The sequence below is a fragment of the Benincasa hispida genome, unplaced genomic scaffold (assembly GCF_009727055.1).
Source record: "Benincasa hispida cultivar B227 unplaced genomic scaffold, ASM972705v1 Contig285, whole genome shotgun sequence".
Lineage (NCBI taxonomy): Eukaryota > Viridiplantae > Streptophyta > Magnoliopsida > Cucurbitales > Cucurbitaceae > Benincasa > Benincasa hispida.
In genome coordinates this window covers 350,575-377,943 of record NW_024064780.1, presented here as the reverse complement: position 1 = coordinate 377,943, position 27,369 = coordinate 350,575, and the positions used below count along the sequence as shown (strand labels likewise).

Sequence of the window (27,369 nt, the reverse complement as noted above, 5' to 3'; positions counted from 1 at the left end):
AAAACGTAAAGAATAGAGAATTGACACACAGATTTACGTGGTTCACTAACAGTGTATTAGCTATACATCCACGGGACAGAGGGAGAACAATTTTATTAGAGAAAATGTTACAGAATACAGAATGAATGACACTTCTAGAGTTTAGAGAGTTTATATAATGCACTGCTCTAAATCCTAGGGTCATAAACATAAATTATATAAGGATGACAAATACGTAAATAACTTAGGTTTTGAGGGTGTTGCCCTGAACCTCCACTAGGACTTGCCGCCCCTAGACCTTGGTGTGCTGATTGGGCAGTGAGATCCAATATTATAGATGCAACATTTCTAATCGTTTGAAATGTCGTATAACAGATTTAAGGCATTCCAACAATAAGAAATAAATACAATTTGTACACGCCTGTATTAAAACTTGACTCCTTACACTTGTAACTTACAAATAATGTCGTGCATCATTTCCTCTCATTCCCTTTTCATATATTATATTATATTATATTATAGTGCTTGATTAACATATTTTCTTTTTCCAATTTCAAATCATGTCACTCGAGCACCCTAACTTTTAATCCTAACCATCCAGCATCCTATCATATTTCTTCAACATTCTCTCTCTTGAACATGAAAAAAAGCAGACAATTCCTTCTTTTATTATTATTATTACTATAATTATAATTTTCTCTAGTCTCTATCAGTTGCTGGTGGCCAAGTTTTTGCTATGTCTTCTCTCTCTAAATACATTTCTTCACCACCTTTCCTTTGCCACAAAGGCTTTTTTGTAGCTCTCTCTGTATAATCAAGAAAGAAGGAAGAAACTCTACAGAGAGACTCAAAAACAGAAGAAGGATTCATTGCTAAGGCACGTGCGATATAATTAATTATTTATTATTATTATTATTATAGTTCTATTTTTCTTCTCTTTTTCCCTTATTTTCTGTTCATCACAAGCTGATCTCTTCTTAATTTCTTTCTTTTGTGTGTTCTTTGTTTGGTTCATTGAGAAGAAAGAGTTGTTGTTTAGAAAATTTGGAGAAAATAAGATTTGGGTTTCAAAGGACAGATCCAAAACAAGGTAAAATTTTGAGTTTGTTAATGAAATGTTTTTAGCTTCATGATGATGAATATGGTATAAGACTTTTGAGCTAAGCCAAGAACATTAGGGTTGTTAATAATCATCATTTTGTATTTCTTTTTGTCTGCATTTCAATAATGATTATGTATAATATATATATAATATATATATATATATATATATAATATATATATATATATATATATATATATATAATATATTTGTTTAGAAGTTCATAAATGTGTGTTGTTTATAATTATTTTTAGGGTTTTACAATAACATCCTTTTTTAGTCTTTGAAAAAATAATTCACAAATTTATGTATTATATTGTTAAAATGGATCCAATATAATGTTTCAAAGAAATAATTCTTTAATGTGTTGGAGTTTGCCTCTATTTTCATTTAATTGGTGAAACGATGCGGTCCATTTGGCTTGATTGAAACAATAGAATCTTCAAGGAAGACAATAAGACTCTAGACTCTCTCTTTAGGAGAACATCGTCACACTTGATGCTTCTTGATACTCAAATTCCAAATTCTTTTGTAATAACGATATTTCGACTATCTTTCTTAATTGGAAGACTTTACTCCAACTTCTTATACTTTTATTTTTTTAACTTGTTCTTTTCCAACCACATTAAATTGATTCCTTTTCTTCAATGGTTTCTTATTAACTCTTTCTCATTAGGGTTTTCACATGAAATATTAATCTTAATTATTTCCCTTTTTTCTTTGTCAAATGGGTACTTTTTTGACCATTGACTACAAAGATACATCATTATTGTTAAACTCAGAAGCTTAAGCTGAAAGGTTATCTCCAATGGCACACTTGAATTCATTTAATATTGAGAGAAATGAATAAAGTTAGGGTTCGAGTTGGATGGGAATTATGAGAATAATAATGTTGATGCAGGGAGTAGTTTGAGTGAGCTTGAGGAGAAGATGAATACAATTCCACATGTTCCTCCAGGCTTCAGATTTCATCCAACAGATGAAGAACTCATAGACTATTATTTGAGGAAAAAAGTTTCTTCAAAAAGGATTGATTTGGATGTCATCAAAGATGTTGATCTCTACAAAATTGAGCCATGGGATCTTCAAGGTATATACTAAAACAAAGAACTACCATCTCTCTCTCTCTCTCTCTCTCTATATATATATATATATATATATATTATTTATATATTTTTCAGACAGAAAATGAAATTAAATATTTTTGAAGATATTAACTTTTTTGGGTCAAGTATAGGGTTTTTTTTTTTTTTTTTATTTAATTTTTTTAAAATTTTAAATTTCATTTCACATGATATAAAGGAAGTTAGGGCATTTACAGATATAGTAACTATTTTTAAGAAGTGAATTCTATAAGAATGCATGGTGGAACATATAGTTTAGAACTTCCAAAAGTAAATTAAATTCAGAAGATGAGAAAGTAGATAAAGGATTCAAACCCATAACCCTTTTCATAGTTGAGTTTCTTTTTCTTAGATTCACATATAGTTATGAGAATTTTTGTAATGATGTGGAACTATTTTTTGTTGGATGCTGGGATAATGGTTTAATTAATTATTTGGTTCTCATTTTTTTTTTTTGAACAAGATACTTAAGGATAAAAGGGTCACTAGGATTTTTTAACTAGATTCCAAATGTGTATATATATATTTAACTAGATTCAAGTCCCTTTCTGGAGGTTTGATTCTATGATTTGGTGTATGGATTTTTCTTAACTAGATTCCAAATGTGTATATATATATTTAACAAAGTACTAGAGATGAGATTGATAGGCACACCCAGACATCTCAACTAGGTTGACACACCTTTAACGTCCCCTCATATCCCAGATCCAAAAGAATTGGATTAATAAAAAGGTATACACACATATATATTTATGGTTTAACTAGTTAATCTAAGAATAGCTTAATTTTTTTTTGTATATTATACCCAACATGGATTAAATTTAAATATTTAAAAGAATAGATAGACTAAAATAAAACAAAACTCAAAATACATGGACCAAAATATCATTTTAACTAAAAAGAAAAAAGGGAATTATACACCAAGTTCAAAACACTCTCTCTCTATATAGATTATATTGTCATGCCATACAATAATATATAATGTTGTGTATATTTGAACACAGAATTGTGCAGAATGGGAGGTGAAGATCAAGAAGATTGGTACTTCTTTAGCCACAAAGACAAGAAGTATCCAACAAGCACTCGAACTAATCGAGCTACAAAAGAAGGGTTTTGGAAAGCAACAGGGAGGGACAAGGCTATTTACTCAAGGCATGGCCATGGCTTAATTGGAATGAGAAAAACCCTAGTCTTCTATCGAGGACGAGCCCCGAATGGTCTCAAGTCCGATTGGATCATGCATGAATATAGGCTCGAAACCTCCGAAAATGGACCTTCTCAGGCAAGTTTACAATCATTAGCTTATAAATATTGATATGTTTCTTTGTCAAGGTTTATATGGTATCATAACATAAGATCAGTTTCTATGTTGAACTCGCACTTGTAATATCATTTTTTTCCCTCTAATTAATTTTTAAAAAAGTTTAAGCTTACAAGTGAGTATATAGGAATGTAAAAATGTTGTTATAGTTAATTTATAAGCATAGCTTATTAGCTCAAGGTTTTTGGTTAATTGGTGATTTAACTAAAATTATCAACAATTGTTTAGGGTTTGACCCATTTGGTAACAATTTGATATTTAAAAATTGAGTACGTTTTTCAATCAATTTCTCACCATGTGGGTTTCATGATATCTTTCTTTAGGTCATAGAATTGAATTTTTAGCCAAATTCAAAATTCCAGAAACAAATTTTTTAGACATCGTTTAATAATCATTGTGTTTTTTGGTGTTTGATTTGTGAAAATTAAATTTATTTCATCTCAATTTCTTACCATGATTTATGCATCTTTCTTAGGTAGAAGATTTGAATTCTTAACCAAATTTCAAATGCAAAAATAAATTTTTAAAAATTATTTTTTTAGTTTTCAAAATTTGGATTGATTTTTTTGAACAAATAACTAATGGAAGGGGTTAGGGGATGCATCATGACATGTTAACTAGGTTGACACACCTTAGCACTCTCGTCATACCTGGAGCCAAAAGTGATATATTCATCATAAGAAAAGTCAACACATGGAGAGCTAGAGAAGAGCTCATAACCAGCAAAATAAAAAACAAGAGAATGGCTAGAGAAAAGCTTTCAAATTTAATGCTATAGATGATACATCATAACTACAAAAAGGAGTGGATTTGGAATTTCAATTTGGCTTGGTTTTTAAAAAACATTGGTAAAAAATAGATAACAAATCAAGAAATTTAGATGTTAAATGAGTGCTTATAGGTTTAATTAAAAAAAAAAACAAATATCAAAAGTTTACCAAATGGGTCCTAGTTTTTAAATACTGATTTGATTTTTGAAAATATTGGTAAAAATAATTAGATAATAAAGCAAACAAATTTAGAACTGGAAGAGGTGTTTCCAGACTTAATTTTAAAAAATCCAAAACTAAATGGTTACTAAACGAAACCTTGATTAATGTTAAACCACGGTGGAACGTTTCGAAAGATTAAGATGTACAATTTCATCATTTTTATGTGTGAATTATTTCTGTTTCAGGAAGAAGGATGGGTGGTGTGTAGGGTTTTCAAGAAGAAAATGACAACAATCCAAAAGATGGGTGATTATGAATCACCTTATTGGCAGGAGGATCAATTCTCCTTCATGCCACACATTGATTCTCCGAATCAAATCTCTCACCCTTGCAAGCATGAGGTTGATCGTCATCTTTGCTTCACCATGTTCGATGACGCTTTCCCTCAGCTCCCTCGACGCCCTGAGCTGATCTCTGACGTCTCGTCGTGCAGCTACGATCTTCGAGAAAATGCCCCCTCCTTGTCTCAAACACTTTTGCATGATTTAGATAACCAGTCGATGGATTGGCGAGCCATGGACCGATATGTTGCGTCTCAGCTGAGCACGGATCAAGATGATCGTCATGGAAGAGAAGAAGAAGCAAATTACTCTGAAGGCACCAAATATGCAAGTGAATGATGAACTGAAAAGCATGGACTATGAAGGTTTTCCTACGGCTTAATGAATGAACTCTATTACTGGAGCTGAATAAATGTTTTACATAGTAAAAAAACTTACATATTTATGGTACTCAAAAGAAGTTTATATTTAAAATAAGCACATATCAATATATACTCAATATTTATGTACTGCTTCATGCACATATGATTAAATTAAAGTCGTAAACATATATATATATATATGTATGTATGTATATATATACATACATATATATTTATGAGCAAGTTTCAGAAATAATAGTAAGTAATTTGCTGTCATTTTTTTGACATAAGTTCTCATTACTTTACTTTTAGAACTATTCAAAAGATCTCATATCAATGAAAATAATTGTTAACTGTTACCATTTATATACCATGGATTTCCATATTGTGTGTTGTATGTATACCACGAGTCTCTAATATTTTCCAACTTGAATATAGTATATTTAATGGTCTACATATATGCATGCATGATTAAAAAAAAAAAAAAAAAAGAAGTTCGAATAGTTAAATCTGTTTAGTAGAGAATTTGAAAATAAAAACTTGAAAATAAGGAATTCAATAAAAACAAAGTTATATTTCTCTACTTGAATGCTTTTTTTATGTAATTTTCATCTTTTCTCTCTTCCCTTTTGACTGATCTCACAGCTGGTTTCTCCCACTCTTTTGTACTCATCACGTTCCCATGTACTTTGCTGAAATTTTGAATGAAATTAGAATATGACGAGGATGCTAAAGAGGTGTCAACCTAGTTAGAATTCTATAATCTACTGACCCATTAAGTATCATTCTTTAAAAAAATGAAAACAAAGTTGTATTTCATGGTTTTAGATATGTGTTTGACAGTAGATTTAGAAATTGAATTCTAATTTAAAACAATTGTTCAATGTGTTTGATATATCTTTTTAAATCATTAAACTAATTATAGTTACTTACTAATATTTAGTTGACAATAAATTATTGTTAATTTATTTATGAATATGATTTATGTTAAATTTCTTTTATATAATTATTATTTTGTAATATAATATAATTTATAATTCATTACATAATACATATTATGTTTTTTTTTTAAATGAATTAAGTTTATAACCCAACATATTGTATTTCTAAATGTTTTATCTTTCTTTAATATAATTTTACATCTTAAAATTCAAAATTCAAAATCTGGATATAATAGAAATATAAAACTGATGTTTCCAAAATTTGAACTCTTTGGATCACAAAATTTGAAAATAATTTTCAGAAAAAGAATTTTGTTATTTGTTAAATACATATTTGCTTAACTTAGTGTGTCAAATACATATTTACTGAACTCAATGAGAACTGAAAACATATAAAACAGAATCTGAATTCTATACCAAACAAGGACTAAATCACCAAAACAAACTCAAAAGCTTAAGCTATTGTTTTATCATAAATTTAACATTATATCAACACTTCTAACAATCTCCTTCACTTATGGGCTTGAAAATTTGTTGAAAACCCAACAAATGGGATTCATTATTATTTGGAGAGAAAATGGTTTTACAGGAGTTGGAACTTACAATTTGCTCTAATACCACATGTTAAATCACCAATAAATCTAAAAATTTGAATTGATAGGTTATGACAAGTTTAATACTATATCAACACTAACTACAAGTCTCTACTTTCTCATGTTGAACTAAAAGGAAAAAAAAAAAGGAAGGAAAAACACTCAAATATTTCATTTTTGTACCATCTCTTTATTTTTTACTTTTTTTCCCCTGTCCATCCATGTTATGTAAAAAGCCAAAAGGGAGGACTTTTTGTCTATTGAGAGGTTGTTTTTAGCTATGTGCTAGAAGATCTATATGGAAATAAAAGTTAGACAAGTGAATCATTACTTTTTGGCACAAGTAGTCTTGTGTAATTCATTTTTTCATATATGATATTTTGCTTTTTAACTAAGGTCATTTCAAATCAATATAATTATTGTAGAAAAGAGAAGAGGTAAAACTTCAAATATTCTTATTTTCCTGTATGCATATAGAATTTTGTTGAAAAAGAATTTTTTTTCTTTATTATTGTTTTTTTCTAGTGTGAAAAATATGTTATTTTCTTACCATCTATTTATCAAAATTTAATTTTCATATTTCTCAACCAAACAATTGCTTGAGGAGTAGTAAATTTTTTAAAACTTTTTTTGAGTTTTAAAAAAATTGACTTGATTTTTGAAAACATTCTTAAAAAGTAGATATCAAATTAAAGAAATTAATAGGTGCAAATAATGTTTATAAGCTTGATTTTTAACATCAAATAATTATCAAAAGGGACCTAAAATTAACCGTGTCATACTTTTCAAAAAAATTTAGGAAAGATTGAAAAACAAAAACAAAACAAAACCAATTAGCTTAATTCTTATAATTAAACAAAACCAATTTTAAATTCTAACATAGATTACGAAAACAATTTATGAAAAAACTCTAAATTTGATCATTCATAGAAAAGACAATACCTCAAATACATGAGAAAAGACTATCCTAGTTTTGAACACAACAATTAGTCAAATACAACTATTTTACTTTCTAGTAGAGAGTAAATTTAATTTTGTACTTTACCATTAATTTGCAGGCAACTTCTTTTGCAGCTAGCCTCCTCTTTCCTTGGAGCTTTTCTTTGTCGACCTACACATCTTCATGCCCTTCTTTCAGCCAACGCTTCATCGACATATCCGTTTTTTCCCCGACGACCTTTTAACGACATCGTTGGGAGAATTGTAATCGGGATATTTCTCTAAATTCTTGCAGTGGCTCCTAAATAAGCAAAAACAAGTCTTCTAATAATGGGAATGTTATATTGTCATATTCTAAATATAGAAGAAAACTTGGGGAGAGCTTAAAGTTAGCTGAATTGAGAAGGTTAAAAGAAACTTCGTTGCTTGAAAAAAAAAAAAGAAAAAAAAAGCTATATATATATCTACTCTTTATTTTTTAGTGTATATTTTATAAAGGGTTATTTAATTATTTTAAGTTAAAAGAGAAAAGGTTTAGATAGCATGGTATATTTTTACTTGAGTTGAAGTCCAAGCATGAATTGTCTTAAGCACACTAAGACACTTCCCAACAAGACACAATCATTGGGCGTGCTTGGGAGTAGTGAGAGTGAGAGAGAGGGGAGGGCTTGATAAGGATTGGAGCTACAATAATATGCAAAACAGATCAATACAAATAGACTCGAGTGTAATTGGACGATATCGAGTAGAATTATTTGAGAGCAGACTATCACAATGTGGTTGACAATTTTACATTGTTGAATATATATGAAAGAGAAACTATATAATTATTTCGAATTTATATAAAACCAATGTTGCTAGGAGTACAATAAAAATTTTATTGTACTCCTAGCAACATTATTTACAATATATCGGAGGGAGGAATCAAACCTCTAGCATTAATGTTGGTGGTAAAAGTTTTTAATCTACGTTTAATAGTAGTTAAAAGACATTGTTTATGGCAATCTGTGTTCATTTTGATCATTGTTTATGTATATATGTGTGCGCTCATTTTGATCATGAATTATAAATCATATATCGAGTATGAAATATTCACTTCTTTGGATGGTCTCTTAACGTTTCTCATCATTCTCAAATAGAATTTCTCAAAAGAGTATTTTGCTTGGTAATTTGATTGGTGCCACTTTGTGATGCATATGGCTTGAGCGTAACAACAGAACCTTTCAGGATGGCAGAAAAACAACTGGACAATTATGGGAGGACACATCTTATATTTTGCTGTTTCTTGGAGCTCTAAATCTCCTTCTTTTAGTACTTATGATCTTTCTTATATTATACTTAATTGGAATGCCTTTCTCTAACTTATTCCCCTTGTTTTCTTAATCTTTTGTTGCTTGGAGCTCCTCTCTAGCTCACCACTTGTACCTCTTTATCAATCAATGGAATCTCTTTTGGTCTGTGGGGTATGATGAGGGTGTTAGAGATGTGTCAACCTAGTTGAGATATCTTGGTGCGCCTACTGATCCCTCTTGTCTCTTGTATGTTGTTTCAAAAAAGTATGCATGGAACGAATGAAGAATTTTGAATAAACGTGACATGGATTTTTCAAACCCCAAACTAGTTTAATTAGTTAGAACATTATACCTTCGATCAAAATGTTAAAAATTTGAATTCTTCACTTCATCTATATTATTGAACTAAAAAAATGAAAAGGAAAAAATTAAAACACGACATGAAACTTCGTTTTTTATAAATATTTGTGAGTTGATGGAGAATATTTGTAAGCTCGATTAAATTATATTTATGTCATGGTTTAGTTTAGGCTTCAAGTAGATGGAGTTTTTTTTTTTTTTTTTTTTTTTTTTTTTACAATATGCAGGGTGGAAGATTGAATATCTATGACTTCGAAATTGATAATATAAACACTATGTGTCAGTTGAACTATTCTCATTTCGATTTTTTATTTTTTTATTTTCTTTTTGAGGGTGTAAATTTATATATTAGGTCAAGTTTAGGATATAAATACTTTATTTCTAAAGAAAAAGAAAATCCAATATATCTCATAAAAGATTATAACCATTGGGATCATTTTTCAAACTTAGGTTATTTGAAACATTATTAAGATCGTAATTAAAAAACATACAATAGAGAATAATAACTAAAACTTGGACTTGGAGGTTTTAAAAAGATTTGTGATTCAAATTCTCCTATATCTAAATATTTTTAAATTAAAAAAAATTACATAAAATATAATTAATTAATCGATAAATTATTTATAAATAATTAATTAATGAAAATTTCATTAAACAAAATATTTAATTAACTATGATAAGTTCATATTCTTCTATTCCATATGTATGAGATTATTTTTTTTTCTCCTTTCTTTTCAAGTAAATTTCAACTTAAGAACTTCATTTATAAACTCCATGCATTAAAGAAGGAAAAATCAACATGGAAGAGAATTTCAACTTAAGAACTTCATTTATAAACTCCATGACATAACAAATAAAAATACAAAACCAATAGGAAAATTTTCACAGATAGAAAAATGTCAAACTATTTATAAAAAAAAATACTGATAGATATTGATAGACTTCTATTAGCTTCTATCCGTCTCTATCAAAGAAGATTAAAATTGTGATATTTTGTGTAAATAATTTTCCTTAATTTTCTATTTTTAAAAATTCTCCAAACTATTATAAAGTAACTCTATAGTGTCTATCAATCTCTATCAAAGAGGATTAAAATTTTGATATTTTGGATAAATAATTTTCCTTATTTTTCTATTTTTGAAAAAGCCTCCAAATCAATATATCATAAAGTAATATATTTTAACCTTCCAAGAAGAAAAATGCAATTTACTATTTTACTGTGCTTTCAAAAAAGGAGAAAACATTGCATGATTGTATATATCATGTGATTTTTTATTTTTCTCCTCTTTTAATTTGTAATTGTCTTCCAAAGTAAGATACATATGATCATCAAATTCTTAACTTCAAGAGAACATCCCATGTGAGAAGACATAATTATTCTTATGTTTACTTGTTTTCAGTACATGTTTATACTACCCATGTTCATTTAATTCTATTTTATGTAGAAATTAAAATAACTTAAAATTGTATAAAAATTTGAGAAAGTTAATAACTTCTCATATCTATGAAGATATTATTGGAAAATTTAATACTTTAACAAAAAAAAAAAAAAAAAACTTTCATAAGGATAACATTTATGCATATCTTTCTCATTTTTTCTTCTTATATAATTGATTTATAAATATAGACTGTGCAAAACTATCAAGTAAAGATGTTTGTTAAAATGCAACCAACCATAACTGCATATAATATGTATTAGCGATGAAGAAATTTACGGTTCAAATTTTTTATTTAAAAAAATATTAGTTAGAATTTTTTTAACTCCTATTTTGTCCCTCTATTTAAATTTAAATTTAAAATCACTACAAAAAATTTGGACTTTGATGTTGGTTAAAAAAAACTAAATACGGATGTATAATGTCGGTTTCTTAAAAAAAAAAGAAGCGAACCTTTAATGTCGGTTTTAAACCAACATTAAAGATGAGGCTACAATGTCGGTTTAAAACTGACATTAAAGATCCACCCTAATTTTTTTTAAATAAAATATAAATATGTGATATTAAAATCAAACAAACTCTAGCCCGCGAATCGTGTCCCCCTTCTCCATTGTCTCACCCTTTCTCTTCTTCTCCCCCTTCTCCATCATCCCCCCTTATCTCTTAATTTCTCTCTTGTCTCGCGAAAGCAGTGGAGAGCGGTAGTGATTTGCTAGGTATCATGCGTTCAATGAGGGCATCTACGACGGACATTTGCAGCGAGGGACGAAGATACCTGTCGGAGTTGGGTATCTGCGCTAGATTTGCATTCAAGAGAGGCAAATCTTGAAATTGAAGAATAATTTTAATCCATTTTCCAGCGAATGAAAGCATGAAATTCAAAGCTATTGCTCAAATACATCGCTCGGAGGTATAAATTCTATCTTTATGTTCTTTTGTTCTAGCTTTACAAAATGTGACCCTAAAACCTTGTGTACTTCTAATTGCTATTATAGTTAGAAGAATTCTTGATTTCGTTCCATGTTGATCTGGCTATTGTAACTTGAGCTTGTGGTTTAATTAATTAACTATTTATTTTGTTCTAGCTAGTAGCTATAGAGAAATTGACCGAAAACCTTGTATAGTTCTAGTTGTTGCTTCGATAGTTAGAAGAACCCCTGATTTCGTTGGATATTTTGGTTATTGTATCTTGAGCTGGTTTTTTTAATTAATTATCTACTTATTTTGTTCTAGTAAAAAAGAAATCGACTTAAGACCTTATGTAATTCTAGTTGTTGTGATAGTTAAAAGAATTCTTGATTTCATTCGATATCTTAACCATTGTATCTTGAGCTTGTGGTTTCAATTAATTATCTACTTGTTTTGCTTTTATGATTTCAAATGTTCTGCTTTTTTGTCTCAACTTTACATAAAGATTACTTTCTTTCTTTGTTGTTAAATTTTTGTAATAAGAATTAGAGATGGTTAATTTCTATACACAATATCAGAACAAACACATCACTTAACATTAATACTTTGTAGGATGGCATTTAACATTTTTGTTCAATGTAATTTTGACTCAATAGAATAATTGCGGCAGATTTCGTTCTTTGATTGCCTTCAATCGTGACATTTCGTCTCTATTTTAGTATTCTGTTCTCGTTCTCCAAATCTGAATTTTGATGACTTTTCTCTCTGATTGGATCATTGTTTGAATCATTGTTATTGGTGATGAAGAGTTTTATGGCCAGGTCTGATAACATTTTTTGGATTGTCTTTGTGATTTCAATGCAATAAAACTTTCTTGAAATCTATACAATCAAAACAAAGTTACCGAAGCTCATAAGGGTTACATAACAAAGCTCATAAAGATTAAAACTAATATTGTCTTTGTGATAACATTTTTTTGCTCGGATTGAAAAGTTTTTGTGATTTCTATTGAGTTCATATTAGTTCTAATATCTAAACTTTTTTTTGATTGTATAGATTTCAAGAAAGTTGACTTTTGTTGATTTTATATACTTAAGCAAGCATGCCTTCTTTGAAAATTTTTTTGGAATAGTAATGACACTCCAAAGTAGATAACCAACTCTCTCAATCTTTAGTTAATTTTTTGTATTTGTTGAAAGTTAAGTCGTACATACAAAAGCAATTAAGATTTTATTTTGAGATTTTTTTGATACGTAAGCAGCCAACTATTGCTTTGTAAGTATAAATGTTGTTATTCTCTTTGGGAGTTAACTATTATTCGTACTTTGTGAGCAAGACTTAGATTTAAATTTTTCTGTTTGTTGAGATCTTAATATATAAAAACAATTCTTATTTGTGGACAAATTATTATAATGTCGTTTTTAACTTCACGAGCTTGCAGGCCTTGCTATTTACTCTATTGGGTTATAACTCTTGTCATCCAAAACATTGAACTTTATTCATAATTACTTTTATAAATAACCTACATTTACCTAGAATTGTATCAATCTGTAGTACAAAGATTGTTCCATGCCCATGTTCTTTTTCTAAGGGGTGTTCAAAACATTAACTTTTTCCTATATAGTCTTGATCTTGTTGGCCCTAGTTTTCCGTAGTTCGGATCTTGGTAATGATGTGGTGGATAATCAAAACTTTCGGGACATTTTTGTATATTTTTCTTATTGCACTTTGTGAAGGCCCTTCTTTAGCTGTTAATTTGTCTTTGCAGAAAGTCACAGTCCAGGAGAAGTTTGGTAGTACGTGAAAGGGACAATAACTTTAGGATTGTACTGATTGTGTTTTTTTAGAGTCTCTAAGCTAATCTGTCTATTGAGTGGTTCTTATACATGCATTTTGTAATATGAAAGTGCTGAGAATTTCAGCGATAGAATATCTATTATACTTAGTTGAAACAAAATGATATGCTTGCAGGATCAAAGAATTTAATGAATGGGCACAGTGTTTTATACTTGAATTGGTTTCCAAATATGTACCATCAGATAGCAATGAGATTTTTGACATCATGAATCTCCTTGAAGACCGTCTTCAGTATGCTAATGGTGCTGTGGCATTGGCAACCCAAAGTTTTTCTACATTTGACTTTATAGGACTCATGTTCATCAACATGTGACTATCAAGAGTTTTTGATCCATTTACAACATTTTATTTCTTTACTAAACTCTATATTACAATTTACTTTTCAGCTCTCATACATGAATTTTATAGCCTTACCTAGTTACAATGCTTCTTCTTCTTTTTCTCTCTCTTAAGCATATGGAGTCCAGGATAACCTCTACCTCTAACCTGGCAGCCTAAGTTCCTGGAAAGAGAAATAAGTTGAATCATTATGAAAATACAGTTCTGTTGAGAGAAGATTGTTTTTTTTAATATTGTTGGAAGTGAATTTCTTTGAACAGGTGTTAAAGTAAAATTTTTTGGTATTGTTGTTGTAGTGTTGTTATGTTGCCGAAATTTTTCTAAAACATAAGTGTCATAAAGTTAGTTGTAGGTTAAAATATGGTAATGTTCCTTAGTTTAACACTGAAATTTGGGATCATTACAATGACGATTGTGCAGCTATGGTAGTTGTTTATGGGTAGAATTCACTTCTTTCGTTATTTATAAATTATTTATATTAATGCAACTTATATTCGTTTGTTCATACACTCTCATATGACATCGCTTGCATGAGTACATGGAGGTTTTGGATAGAAAGCATAACAAACTCATCCATAGAATAGAGAAAAGAATAACAAGTTTTGCATTCATTCCTTTTGGTAAGTTTGTATAAATATAGTTTCCATACTTCATGTAATTTCTTTTAGTATGATTCATTATTTTTAAATTATTCTTGATTTTATATACATAAGCAAGCATGTCTTCTTTGCAAACTTTTTGGGATAGTAATGACACTCCAAAGTAGATAACCAACTCTCTCAATTTTTAGTTAATTTTTTTGTATTTGTTGAAAGTTAAGTTGTATATACAAAAGCAATTAAGATTTTATTTTGGAATTTTTTTGATACATAAGCAACCAACTACTGCTTTGTATGTATAAATTTTGTTATTCTCTTTGGGAGCTAACTATCATTCGTACTTTGTGAGAAGACTTAGATTTGAATTTTTGTGTTTGTTGAGATCTTAATATATAAACAATTCTTGTTTGTAGACAAATTATTATAATGTCGTTTTTAACTTTTTGACCGACATTAAAAATGGATTGGGCAATGGCATTTTAAAAAAATAGACAATAATTGAGAAAATGGACAATAATTATAGGCTTTATTGTCGGTTTAAAATTGACATTAAAAGGCTTTAATGTCAGTTGACAACTGACATTGAAGATCGTGTTATAAAAAGTCTTTAATGTTTGTTTTAAACCGACACTGATGGTGTACAATGTTGGTTTAAAACTGACATTAAAGACAACTGACATTAAAGACCTTTTATAACACGATCTTCAATGTCGGTTGTCAACCGACATTAAAGCTTTTTAATGTCAGTTTTAAACCGATATTAAAGCCTAGAATTTAGAGTGTTTAAGGTCCTAATTGCTTCTGCATGTACGTTTTTTACTCTTTCAATTGGAGCATATTTTAAACACTCAATTTACAATAATTTTAGCTTGGTGGGTGTTATTTCATGTGATGAATATTGTGGTTGCTAAAGTGGATATATTACAGTTTTTGCATCAAAATTAAGCTCCCGTGTGTTGTAATAATTGTAATTTCCCGCTTATTTATGAGCTTTATTGTGTGAAAAATGGTCTATAAATTTGCTAGAGTCATTAGAGTTGAAATTAGGTTGTAAGTTGAAGATTTTGGAGCAAAGTGCAAGCTGAAAATGAAGCTGGACCGGTTCAGTTCGATTCATCCATTTCTAGTTGGTTCAGCTTGTTTTGATGCCATGGAGGTTCGGTTCAAGCCTTTTTCACATGGTTCGGGCTGGTTCGAAATGTTTGGGAGCGGTTCGAGCAAGATTCTGAATTATTATTGTAATAATTTAGTTGTTTGATACCCTAGAATGCCAAACTCGGTCCACTTAGTATGTTTAATTATTTATGCATTATGAATGTATGTTTTAATTAAATTAAATCTTGTTTGTCCATAAAGCCATGTAGATTTAAAATCCCACTATAGAAAAAGAATGTTGCATGCATTGAACGTATGTTATATGCATTAGTTTCAACAAGCATGCAACGGAAGAAAATAGAATCAATAAGCATTCTAATTCATCAATTTTAGCTCTAAATTAAGCATATTCATCAAATAATAAGAGGATTCTGTTACAGAAAGACTCAAAATCAAGAAGGACATCACTTCGGGCAGTTGAACCATTGTCGACCTCTTTCTGTTAAGTGTTGTAACCACCAAAGCTTCATCGTTGACTGAATCGCCTGTACATATATAAAGGAAAATGAATGTGAGATTAATGTAAGAGTGAATAAGAAATCAAGAGAGCAAGACATTCGTTTTGTAATACTTTGAAGAGTAAGAGAACCTCCCAATTTGCACAGTGGACGTAGGCCTTTGGCCGAACCACTTAAACTCCTGTGTCTTTTCTTCTTACCTCTACAATCTTTTAAATTTTGCTAAAGTATTGTTTACACGTTCGTGTAGTTCCTATCGCATCGTGTATACGATCATTTAGCTCCACATTCAATCGTCTATATGCTTGTTTAGCTCCTCAACTGTCATCTACACGATCGTCTAGCTTCAGTCAACTGTCGTCCACACGATTGTCTAACGCTTCTTCCAATCGTTTACATAATTGAACAATCGTTTAGTTCTTGGTGCATTGTCTATACGATCGTCCAACCATTTGGTAAACAACAGAAGGATTTTCAAGCTTCAATATTCTATCTCCCTTGACTCTTGAATTGTTATCGACTGTTATATATGAGTGTTTTGTGATTGTTAACGTGAAGATCTTGTCATTTGGGACAACAAGTGGTATTAGAGCTAAGTGAACAATTCAAGAAAACTCCAAGATTTGAATTCTGGATTAATAATAGTGAATCTTGAAGACCAAGAATGGAAACTACCAGATATGAGATTGAGAAATTTGATGGCAAGACGAACATTGAACTATGGAAAGCAAAGATTAAAGTAGTCTTGGGGCAACAGAAGGCTTTCTTGGCCATTATGACCCCTGCAAAGTATCTTGAAGCACTCTTTGAGGCAGACAAAGAGACTATTGAATCAAATACATATGGAACCATTGTTCTCAATGTCATAAAGAGTTTTTTGAGATAGATTGTCAACCAGCCTACTGCCTATGCTCTTTGGAATAAGTTGAATGAGATATATCTCAACAAAGATCTTCCCAACAAAGCTTTCTTGAGGGAAAACTTCTTCACTTACAAGATGGATGCAACAAAGTCCCTCACGGATAATCTTAATGAGTTCAAGAGACCATCTTCTGAGTTCAGATCAATCGAAGATAATATTGGGGAAGAGAAAAGCAATCATACTATTGAATTCCCTACTAGAGTCTTTTAAAGATGTGAAGACTGCTTGAAATATGGTAGAGAAAGAATTACCACAGAAGCTATCATATCAGCTGTGAGAGTCAGAGAACTTGAATTGCAAATGAGTAAGAAGGATCAACAAGGAAGTGAAGGCTTGTTCTTAAAGGGGAAGAACAAGAACAATGGGAAGGGAAAACAGTACAATGGTAATAAGTCCAAGATAAAGTGCCATTTCTGTCACAAAATGGGCCACATGAAAAAAGACTGCTATGCCTTGAAGAGAAAACTGAACCAACAGAACAATGGGGTAAACAAACTGAGGCTACTCTAGGAGAGAATTCTCTAGTCTATTCAGATGCTTTAGCTGCTACTAAAGAAGGTGGAGACTAGAATACTATGGAGACTTAAGATTGGGTATTAGATTCTGGTTGCTCAGTCCACATGACACCATCAAAGGGATGGTTTTTCACTTATAAGAAGTGGGATGGTGGACTGATCTATATGGGAAACAATAACACTTGCAGAGCTGTGGGAATAGGGTCTGTGTCCTTGAAGATGCAGGATGGTTCAGTCAAATTGATAAAGAATGTGAGACATGTTCCAACTTTGAAAAGGAATCTCCTTTATTTGGGGATTTTCGATGCCATAGGCTATGAATATAGGGGTGTGAGAGGCACCTTTGAAATTATTAAGGATTCTAAAGTGGTTTTGGTGGCAACCAAGGTAAATGGTTTATCATCAAGGATGTGCAAATGGCACACTCGGCTTTGTTAGCAACTGATGAAGAACCTATTAAAGATGAGTTGTGGCACAAAAGACTCTTCCATATTAGTGTGAGGGGGCTACAAGTGCTATCTAAACAGGAAATTCTACCAAGGGGTGTTGAAGATAACCTTAAATTCTATGAACATTGTATATTGGGCAAAGCAACAAGACAACAGTTCCCCAAAGGACAACACACTTCAAAGGAAATCCTTGAATATGTGCATTTAGACTTGTGGAGGGCAGCTCACTCTCCATCTCTCAGTGGAGCAAAGTACTTTCTTTCATTTGTAGATGACTACTCAAGGAAGAGTTGGGTTTACTTTTTAAAATCCAAAGATTAAGTATTTAGTAGATTTAAAGAATGGAAGACCTTGATTGAGAACTGATAACGGTTTAGAGTTTGAGAACTGATAACAGTTTAGAGTTTTATGGAGAGGAGTTTAATTTTTTTTTTTTTTTTTTTTTTTTTGTGTAGGGAACATGACATAGTAAGGCATAGAACCGTGAGGTGCACACCTTAATAAAATGGAGTAGCTGAAAAGTTGAATAGAATAGTGCTGGACAGATTAAGATGTTAGTTGTCCAATGCCTTGTTGCCTGAAAATATTGAGTTGAAGCTGTCTCCTACACCATATACACTTTTAATAGATGTCTTCATCAATCCATAGAGCTGAAGACTCCTGAAGAGAGGTGGACAGGGCAACCACCTAATCTGGAACACTTAAAAGTGTTTGGTTGTGTAGGCTACGTGCACCAAATCCAAGGGAAGTTGAAACCGAGAGTAAAGGGCTTTAAGTTGTGGCATCTAGTTGAAAAGAGGTGTTTGAACAGTAGAGATATGGTTTTTAGAGAAAATGAGATGTTCATGATGACAGAACAACCATCTTCTATAGTAACAAAGACTAGTAGCACTAGATTTGAGGTGGAGCCTCAAAATGATCATGGAGTTTCTACTTCCTCTCAAAATCTAGAGTTAGAAGGTGATGAGGCTGCTGAAACCAATGAGCATGTGTCAAGCAATCAAGTTGAGACACATGGGGGACTTACACAACTATTCATTGGCAAGAGACAGACCTAGAAGAATATTGTATCACCAACTAGATACCAAGAGTCTGATTTTGCTAGAGTAGCATTGAGTGCTAGGGGTGTGGGCTGGGTTGGGAGATTTTTGTGGACTAACCCAAAAATTCGGATTGGCTAATAATGAACCCTATTAGTTCATTTTTAGAGGGTCAACCCAACCCAACCCAACCCAAAATTTTCGGGTTGGGCCGGGTTGGGTCACCGGTTCTGTTACGATCGCTTACCAAATGGCAAATGCTACACGATCGCCTATCAATGTTATACGATCGCGTACCAATGTTATACGATCGCGTACCAATGCTATACGATCGCCTATCAATGCTAAACAATTGCCTACTAAATGCTATACGATCACTTACCAAATGCTACACGATCGCTGAGTAACAAAATGCTATATGATCGCCTATCCAATGCTATACAATCGCCTACCCATTGCTATACGATCGCTTACCAAATGCTACACGATCGCTGAGTAATAAAATGTTATACAATCACCTACCCAATGCTATACGATCGCTTACCAAATGCTACACGATTACTGAGCTCGGCTACACGATCGCTTAGCTCTGCTACACGATCGCTGAGTAACAAAATGCTATAAGATCGCCTATCCAATGTTATACGATTGCATACCCAATGTTATACGATCACTTACCAAATGCTACACGATCGCTTACTAAATACTACAGGATCACTTACCAAATGCTACACGATCGCTGAGTAACAAAATGTTATACGATCGCTTACCCAATGTTATACAATCGCCTACCAAATGCTATACAATCGTTTACCAAATGTTACATGATCGCTGAGCTCGGCTACATGTTCGCTGAGCTCGGCTACACGATCGCTTAGCTCTGCTACACGATCGTTGAGCTCTGCTAGACAACTGCTGAGTAAAAAAATGGCCCCTTAATCATTTTGTATTGAAGGATTTGATTTGTTGTGGATCAATAAACCTTAGTAATAAAGAACAAGTAATCTATGTGAAATTTTAGCATTGACATTAAAATACAACCACCATAAATTCAATATAAACTTCAAAAGAAACTTCTTCAAATAATACAATTCAAATGTTCAAGCTCAAAGTCTCTACTCAAACACACAAAGTTCAATAATAATCATCCCAAGTTCAATAAAAAGTCCAAGTTTAATAAATAATAATAACTATTGGTTTATTACATAAAATTCCAAATCATTCAAAAGCACCATGAGCATAAAGAATGACTTGAGTGAGTTTTCTTCTTCATCTTTGATTCTTTGGTCTCTTCACTTCTCAATTCCTGAAAAATTTACAAATACATTAAACCAAGAAGTTCATTTATAAGTAATAATAATATTTGATCTTATGGTATTAAAACTTACCACTAAAATCATCATTATGCTCCAAATTCAATTCCTTATTTCAAAACAATAGAGGAGGATGGACTCTCTACAAAAAAAATCATGCAAAATTAAATATATTAATTATTTGAGCATTAAACTGGTTAGATATGTATAATAAAAAATTCATTTAATTACCTGACTCAATATTTTCCCAAGTATCTAACTCTTCGGATGGAGATCTAGTAACACTGAGCCGCCACGAATCCAATTTTGTGTACATATCAAGGCCTCCATTGTTTTTGGAGTCAAAGAACTTCGAAAGGAATCAAGAATCCTCCCTCCTGTACTAAACGCAAATTTAGAAGCGACTGTAGATATTGGAACTGCCAAAACATCTCGAACAATCACCATAGCTATAAACATCAATATATTCATTTTTTTCAAGTGAACCCCAATACTTATCAAACTTGGTCTTCATATTCATAGCCATCATACTTAGAATAGAGTTGGTATTATTGCTCCATTTGTTTAAAGAAAATTGAATTTTATTAATTTCCTTATAATCAACATTAGAAGTCACATATGAAGATCCACTTATCGTTGTGGTGGTATCATAAAACCTCTTTAAAAACTTAATAAACACACCTACAGTCAATCAATCAGATGTACTTGGGGGCCCCAATCTTTTATTTCCACGGTCATCTTCCTCGAAGTAATTGATAAAATCTTAGTCTTCTTTCTCCTTCTCTAAAGTTCTAAAAGCTTTCTTAAATTTAATTGCATGTTCAAGTATTAAATAAGTAAAATTCCACCTAGTTGCCACATCTAAGCAAACAAGAGCCTTATATTGAATTTTTTCTTGTATCACGCAAGCTTTAAATTTTTCCATTCTCCTAGTCAATGATCGAACATATCTCACAGCATTATCACTAGCAATAGAATCATGCATATCTTTCAGTCCATCATTCACAATAAGATTAATAATGTGGGCACAACACCTCATGTGTAATAGTTCTCCATCTAAAACAAACGATTTTCAACTTTTAAGTCTTCTCTTAACATAAGAAATAGCCACATGATTAGAACTTACATTATCAACAGCGATGGAAATTTTTTTTTCAATCCCCCTTTCCAACAAACAACTCTCAATCATCTTCCCAATAGTCTCCCCCTTATGATTAGCAACTTGACAAGAACTCAAAATCTTCTTATGCAAAACCCATTCAGAATGAATAAAATGTGCAGTGATGACCATGTAGTTCACATTTTGTAGCGAAGTCCATGTATCGGTAGTAAGATAAACTCTTTGAGAGCTTTTAACTAGAAATGATTTCAACTTTTTTTCTCCTCAAGATAAAGTTGATATACATCTCTAGCAATTGTGACTCACGATGGAACATCAAACTTAGGACACGAAATACTACAAAAGTTTCTAAAACCCTCTATCTCAACAAACTTGAACGGTAACTCATTCATAATTATCATCTTAGTGCATGTTAGTCTACACGCTTGTTGGCTAAATAATGTCGTCACAAAGTTACTAGCATTGACTCCTTTTCCATCATTTGAAGGTATGAGAGTTAGGGTGGTTTGTCCTTTTTCTTCTTCTTTATATGGGTACTTTTTACATTGATTTCTTAAGTGCCTCCATAAAGTACTAGTTCCACAAGTATTACTATCACATGTGTAATCTTTACCACAATAGTTACACTTGCACCTAGCTCCATCATTATTATTAGCACTTGCTTCCATTTTTGTGAAATGATCCCACACAGATGAGGTTGGTTTATTAGGTCTGTTTCGATTGGACTTGGGAGGTAGAGGTGGTATATTTTTAGGAGTTTGGCTAACATTAGGAGGGGGAGGAGGAGGAGAAGGAGGCATTTCATTATTATTGGTTCCACTTACATTACCACTACTGCTATCCATCTATAAAATAAATAAAACTAGTAAACAACTAATTACACCTACCTATACAATTAAAAAAAAAAAACAAACACTAGCTTCTCAATTAACTCATAACAATAAACAAACAACTCATGTATAAAGATTAATAATTAATCAATCACACATAAATAGTATATGTACACACTACACAATAAAAATTAATTAGTTTACTCACGGGGAAGTTTGAAAATGGTGATTCAGTAGTGTCTGATTCTGTGTCCGTTGTGATGATTTTGAAGAATCTATCTAACTGTTCTCAAGACATTGCGAGATTAAAAAATTAATGTATTAATCTATCACGATTAAACGGATGGCATAAAGCTTGCAATTAAGGCTATATAATGTTTTTCATACATAAGTATCTGATTTGAAATGTCAACAAAAGGGGTATTTTCAAATGTCAACAAAATGATATTTATTCAAAATGCATACAAAATAACAAAATGTAACAAATGTTATGAATCTACTTGCTTTATTGAAGAAAATACCCCTAATGATGTTGATGAGTCATTCGTGAAGCTTGGAGTTGGAGAAGTAAGCGAGACGGAAACCGGATTTGATCTGACGATGCAGAGACGTGAGGTGTGGGAGTCGAGCTACACGATTGTACTGCTAGCTACACGATAAGGACTTGGTAGGGTTACCAAATACGAATGCCTTATCGCATTGTAGGCCCAGGGTTGAACGATAGCGTAAGCAGCGACTGGTGTACATGATAGTGTAAGCATACTGCTACATGATCGTCGACTGGCGATGGCGATGGCGAAGGGAGCGACGATGGAAGCGGATGTGCGGTCGTGCGATGCGGTCATTTCGTTCTTTCAACTTTTGTTTGACGTGCGGCGAGTGGCGAGGTTTTTTTTTTTTTTTAATATACGTATTACGTTTAACGTTTTATTTCATTATATATATATTGTTCTTGAAATTATATAATAATAGAAACAACCCTAGTTGCAATTTCATTTGTGTTATCCGCCAAGGAAATGATCAAGGAATGAACAGATCGAGCAAGTTCAAATTGACGTAACATGAAACCTATTAGTGGAGAGCAACAATAGATCAAAAAGTACACAATTAGAGGGTTTACTACTATAATACAATAAAATCAATTCCCTTCTTCTCTGCCTCTATACTAGTTCTTCTTTTTTTCTTCAAGAAAGAATTTCCCGGTTGGGAATTGGCTGAGGAAGAGGAAGAATCTGAACTTATATATATATAATTGGGTCGGGTCGACCCTAATTTAATATTTTTTAAAATTTTTAACCCAACCCAACCCAAAATAAAATCTAACCCAACCCAACCCTTGCGGTTTGGGTTGGGTAGTCCGGGTTGGTTGGGTTACCGGATTTTTTGAACACCCCTATTGAGTGCTGCCATTTCTTTAAGTAATAATGAACCTTCTAGCTTTGAAAAAGCAACAAACAGTCTAGATGCTAGACAATGGATTGAGGCTATGAATCATGAAATGAAGTCCCTCAATCAAAATGACACTTGGAGAGTAGTACTTTTGCCTAAAGGGTACAAACCAATCTCATGCAAATGAATTTATAAATTTAAAGAAGAGATTCCAGGTGTGCAAAAGTCTAGATTCAAGGCTAGGCTTGTTGCTAAGGGGTTCACTCAAAAGGTAGGCATTGACTACAATGAGGCATTTTCTCCAATTGTGAAGCATACTTCCATCTGGCTGCCCTTTCCTTAGTTGTGCAAAAGGTTTTGGAGCTAGACCAGTTGGATGTAAAGACAACCTTCCTACATGGGCTGTTAAATGAGACAATTTACATGAAACAACCTCAAGGCTTTGTGAAAAGTGGTGAAGAAGATCTAGTGTGTTTAACAAGTCAATATATGGCCTCAAACAGTCAACGAAATGCTGATATGAGAGGTTAGATGAGGTTATCTCTAAGATGGGGTTCAAAAGGAGGTCATATGATTTGTGTGTCTACACAAATTCTAGTAGCTTCAAGGAACCGGTCTATCTACTTCTCTATGTAGATGACATGCTGCTGGCCGGGAGATCCAAAGAGGAATTGAGGCAAGTGAAAATGCTTCTTAATAAAGAATTTGATATGAAAGACTTAGGGGAATTAAGGAGGATCCTAGGCATTGAGATCGAAAGAGATAGAAAACAGAGCAGATTGCTAGTTACTCAATCTGAATATCGTTCAAAGATATTATAGAGGTGCAAGATGGAGAATGCTAAGCTAGTAGGTACTCTTCTAGCACCTTACTTCAAGCTTTCAGCTACCAATAGTCCAAAGAGCATAGATGAAGAGCATTTGAAACATATGAAGGTTGTCCCCTATTCCTAAGCAATGGGATCACTTATGTATCTTATGACTTCTACAAGATCAGATCTATCCTATGTAACAAGTATGGTCAGAAGTTCATGGCAAACCCTGGTAGAAGATATTGAGAGGCAGTCAAGTGGATACTAAGGTATCTATGTTCATCCAAGGAGGCAACAATCTTATATAGATAGAATGAGCCATCCAATGATAAAGTTTATGGTTATGTGGATGCTGACTATGCAGGGGACTTAGACAGAAGACATTCCCTATCAGACTATGTTTTCCTACAAGGGAACAATTTGATCAGTTAGAAAGCTACTTTGTAGCCTATTGTGACCCTTTCCACAACAGAGGTAGAGTTCATCGTATTGTCTAAGGCTGTGAAAGAAGGTTTGTAGCTGAAAGGTTTACTAAACAATTTCGACATAACACAAACAAAATTCAGAATCTATTGTGATAACCAGAGCACAATATACCTATCTAAGAATCAACAGTTTCACAGCAGAACCAAGCACATTGATATTAAATATCATTTCATCAGACAAGAGATTGAGAAAGGGGAAGTCGAGGTAGTGAAGATTCATACCTCTAATAATGCAATTGATATGCTAACCAAAACTGTTCCATTAAACAAGCTTGGCAGATGCTTGGACCTTCTCGAGTTCTAGTTACTTGGAAAAGGTTAGCTCAAGTCAGCTCAGTAAAGCAAAGAGGGAAATAACTCTGGATGCTTACAAAGTTGGAGATTGTTACAAAAAGACTCGAAATCAAGAAGCACATCACTTCGGGTAGTTGAACCATTGTCGACCTCTTTTTGGTTAAGTGTTGTAACCACCAGAGCTTCATCATTGACTGAATCGCCTGCACATATATAAAGGAAAATGAATGTAAGATTAATGTAAGAGTGAATAAGAAATCGAGAGAGTAAGGCATTTGTTCTATAATACTTTAAAGAGTAATAAAAGAGAACCTCCCAATCTGCATAGTGGACGTAGGCCTTTGGCCGAACCACTTAAACTCCTGTGTCTTTTCTTCTTACCTCTACAATCATTTAGATTTTTCTAAAGTATCATTTACACGATCATGTAGTTCCTATTACATCGTGTACACGATCGTTTAGCTCCGCGTCCAATTGTCTATATGATCGTTTAGCTTCTTAGCTGTTGTCTACACGATCGTCTAATGCTTTCTCCAATCGTTTACTTAATTGAACTATCGTTTAGTTCTTGGTGCATCGTCTACACGATCGTGCAACCATTTGGTAAACGACAGAAGGATTTTCAAGCTTCAATATTCTATCTCTCCTGACTCTTGAATTGTTATCGACCGTTATATCTGAGTGTTTTGTGATTGTTAACGTGAAGATCTTGTCATCTGGGACAACAAGTTTCATAAATACCTGTGTAGATCTTCATTTTCCTCGAAAATTAGATGTAATCTTCTCCTCTTCTGGTCGTGAACCACCACTAGGACTTCCCTACTATCCTTTAGGAGCCTTAGATTGAGTTGTGGGACACAAAATAAGTTGGATTAAAAGGAATTTAGGAGAAAGGTATTGGTTTTTCAGTTGGGTGAAGAACTTCAGCAAAAACAACAAGTTTGCATGGGCTTGTTAAGCTAAATAATGGTGTGTCTTATGCAGGAACTTCATGCAATCAGATTGCCTCAACAACACACAACTCCTACTTCAATTTGAGGTGGAATTTAGTAAATGGAATGTGACTAAGGTGCTTGTTCAGAAAATCCCACTTTTGAGAAATTTGAAAAAACTAATTTTTCAATTTAATTTTGAAAGCTATTTTCAAAATCAAAACTTAATTTTCAGATTTAATTCATTAATTAACTAGAAAATTAATTCAATTAATTATTTTTTTTCTTTAAAAATTTAAAATTAATAATTTAATTAATTCTATTAATTTAATATCAAATATTAAATTAATTTAATACCAATTCCGCCACCATGAATCGCTATTCATGATCATATTTAAATATTAATCATATCTTCAATTTTATTTAATTCCATAATTAAATGTGTAATTTTATCACATATAATTACTTATTCCCTTAATTCGAATTTGAACGCTTTAAATTAACTTATCATGGTATTATAAGACTTATTCCATTTGTGAGCTAGTAGGGGATCTAACGGACCTACAGATCATGGGCTAAAATGATCCGAGATTAAATGGCAAAATTCTTTAAACCAAATTAACCCCAATTTGTTAACTAACGAGTCACTCCACTAAAACCTACTAGTTGCACTCCCCTCACTGCAGATATATTGTGTCCACTCGATATAACCATGCTTAGTAAGTTAACCTTTCACAGGTTGTTCGTAATAACGGCTACGTCAATAGCTGTTTTACCCCCGAGATTACCTTTTGTTCCCTAAGTTCCATTGATCCTCTAATGAACAATTGGTTTGAGATCCAATCAACAAACCGAATCCCTCGTGGGACAATGAGAGGGTGGGGCTCCTTGTCCAAGACTCAGAATTAGCACTTAAAGGAACAACCTCTCTACTATCCCTGAAAGCAGGTAAGAGTGAATTCCATCTTGCACCCTATGTCCCCAGCTATCTACCCGGTCTTATCCCTGAAATGGGAGGCTTATTGAGCTGGCACTATTAAGCCAATCTTCATCTATGCAAATCTGAGGATAATCTCAAATAAACAGGAGTTCATAGTTAGCTCAGGATTAAGGTTAAGTTACCTAGGTCAATGCTCGCATTATAAAATAAGGACTTATTTCTTGGTCCGATCTTATGCAAACTCATTACATAGGACGCCCCCACTTCTCATGTGACCATATGAATGAATC

At 32.2% G+C, this 27,369-nt stretch overlaps 1 protein-coding gene across 2 annotated transcripts; it reads left to right on the top strand.

Moving 5' to 3' along the window:
- The first annotated feature begins 749 nt into the window (after positions 1-749).
- Positions 750-5,845, top strand: LOC120069228 (NAC domain-containing protein 26-like). Of its 2 annotated transcripts, none has more exons than XM_039020935.1 (4): positions 750-1,069; positions 1,983-2,171; positions 3,210-3,487; positions 4,704-5,843. In XM_039020935.1, the coding sequence occupies exons 2-4, from the start codon at positions 2,012-2,014 to the stop codon at positions 5,136-5,138; spliced, it is 873 nt and encodes a 290-aa protein (XP_038876863.1). In that variant the 5' UTR covers positions 750-1,069; positions 1,983-2,011; the 3' UTR covers positions 5,139-5,843. The 2 variants fall into 2 exon arrangements, with proteins under 2 accessions (XP_038876863.1, XP_038876864.1); XM_039020936.1 differs by lacking the exon at positions 750-1,069 and adding an exon at positions 1,819-1,879 and having other exon boundaries at positions 4,704-5,845.
- Positions 5,846-27,369: the final 21,524 nt, after the last annotated feature.

What these genes read in the sequence shown, in the direction of transcription:
- LOC120069228 (XM_039020936.1), top strand. Translation starts at nt 2,012, where the DNA reads ATGAATACAATTCCACATGTTCCTCCAGGCTTCAGATTTCATCCAACA. An exon ending in TGAGCCATGGGATCTTCAAG is followed by an intron (nt 2,172 to 3,209) that starts GTATATACTAAA and finishes ATTTGAACACAG; the next exon opens with AATTGTGCAGAATGGGAGGT. An exon ending in CCGAAAATGGACCTTCTCAG is followed by an intron (nt 3,488 to 4,703) that starts GCAAGTTTACAA and finishes TTTCTGTTTCAG; the next exon opens with GAAGAAGGATGGGTGGTGTG.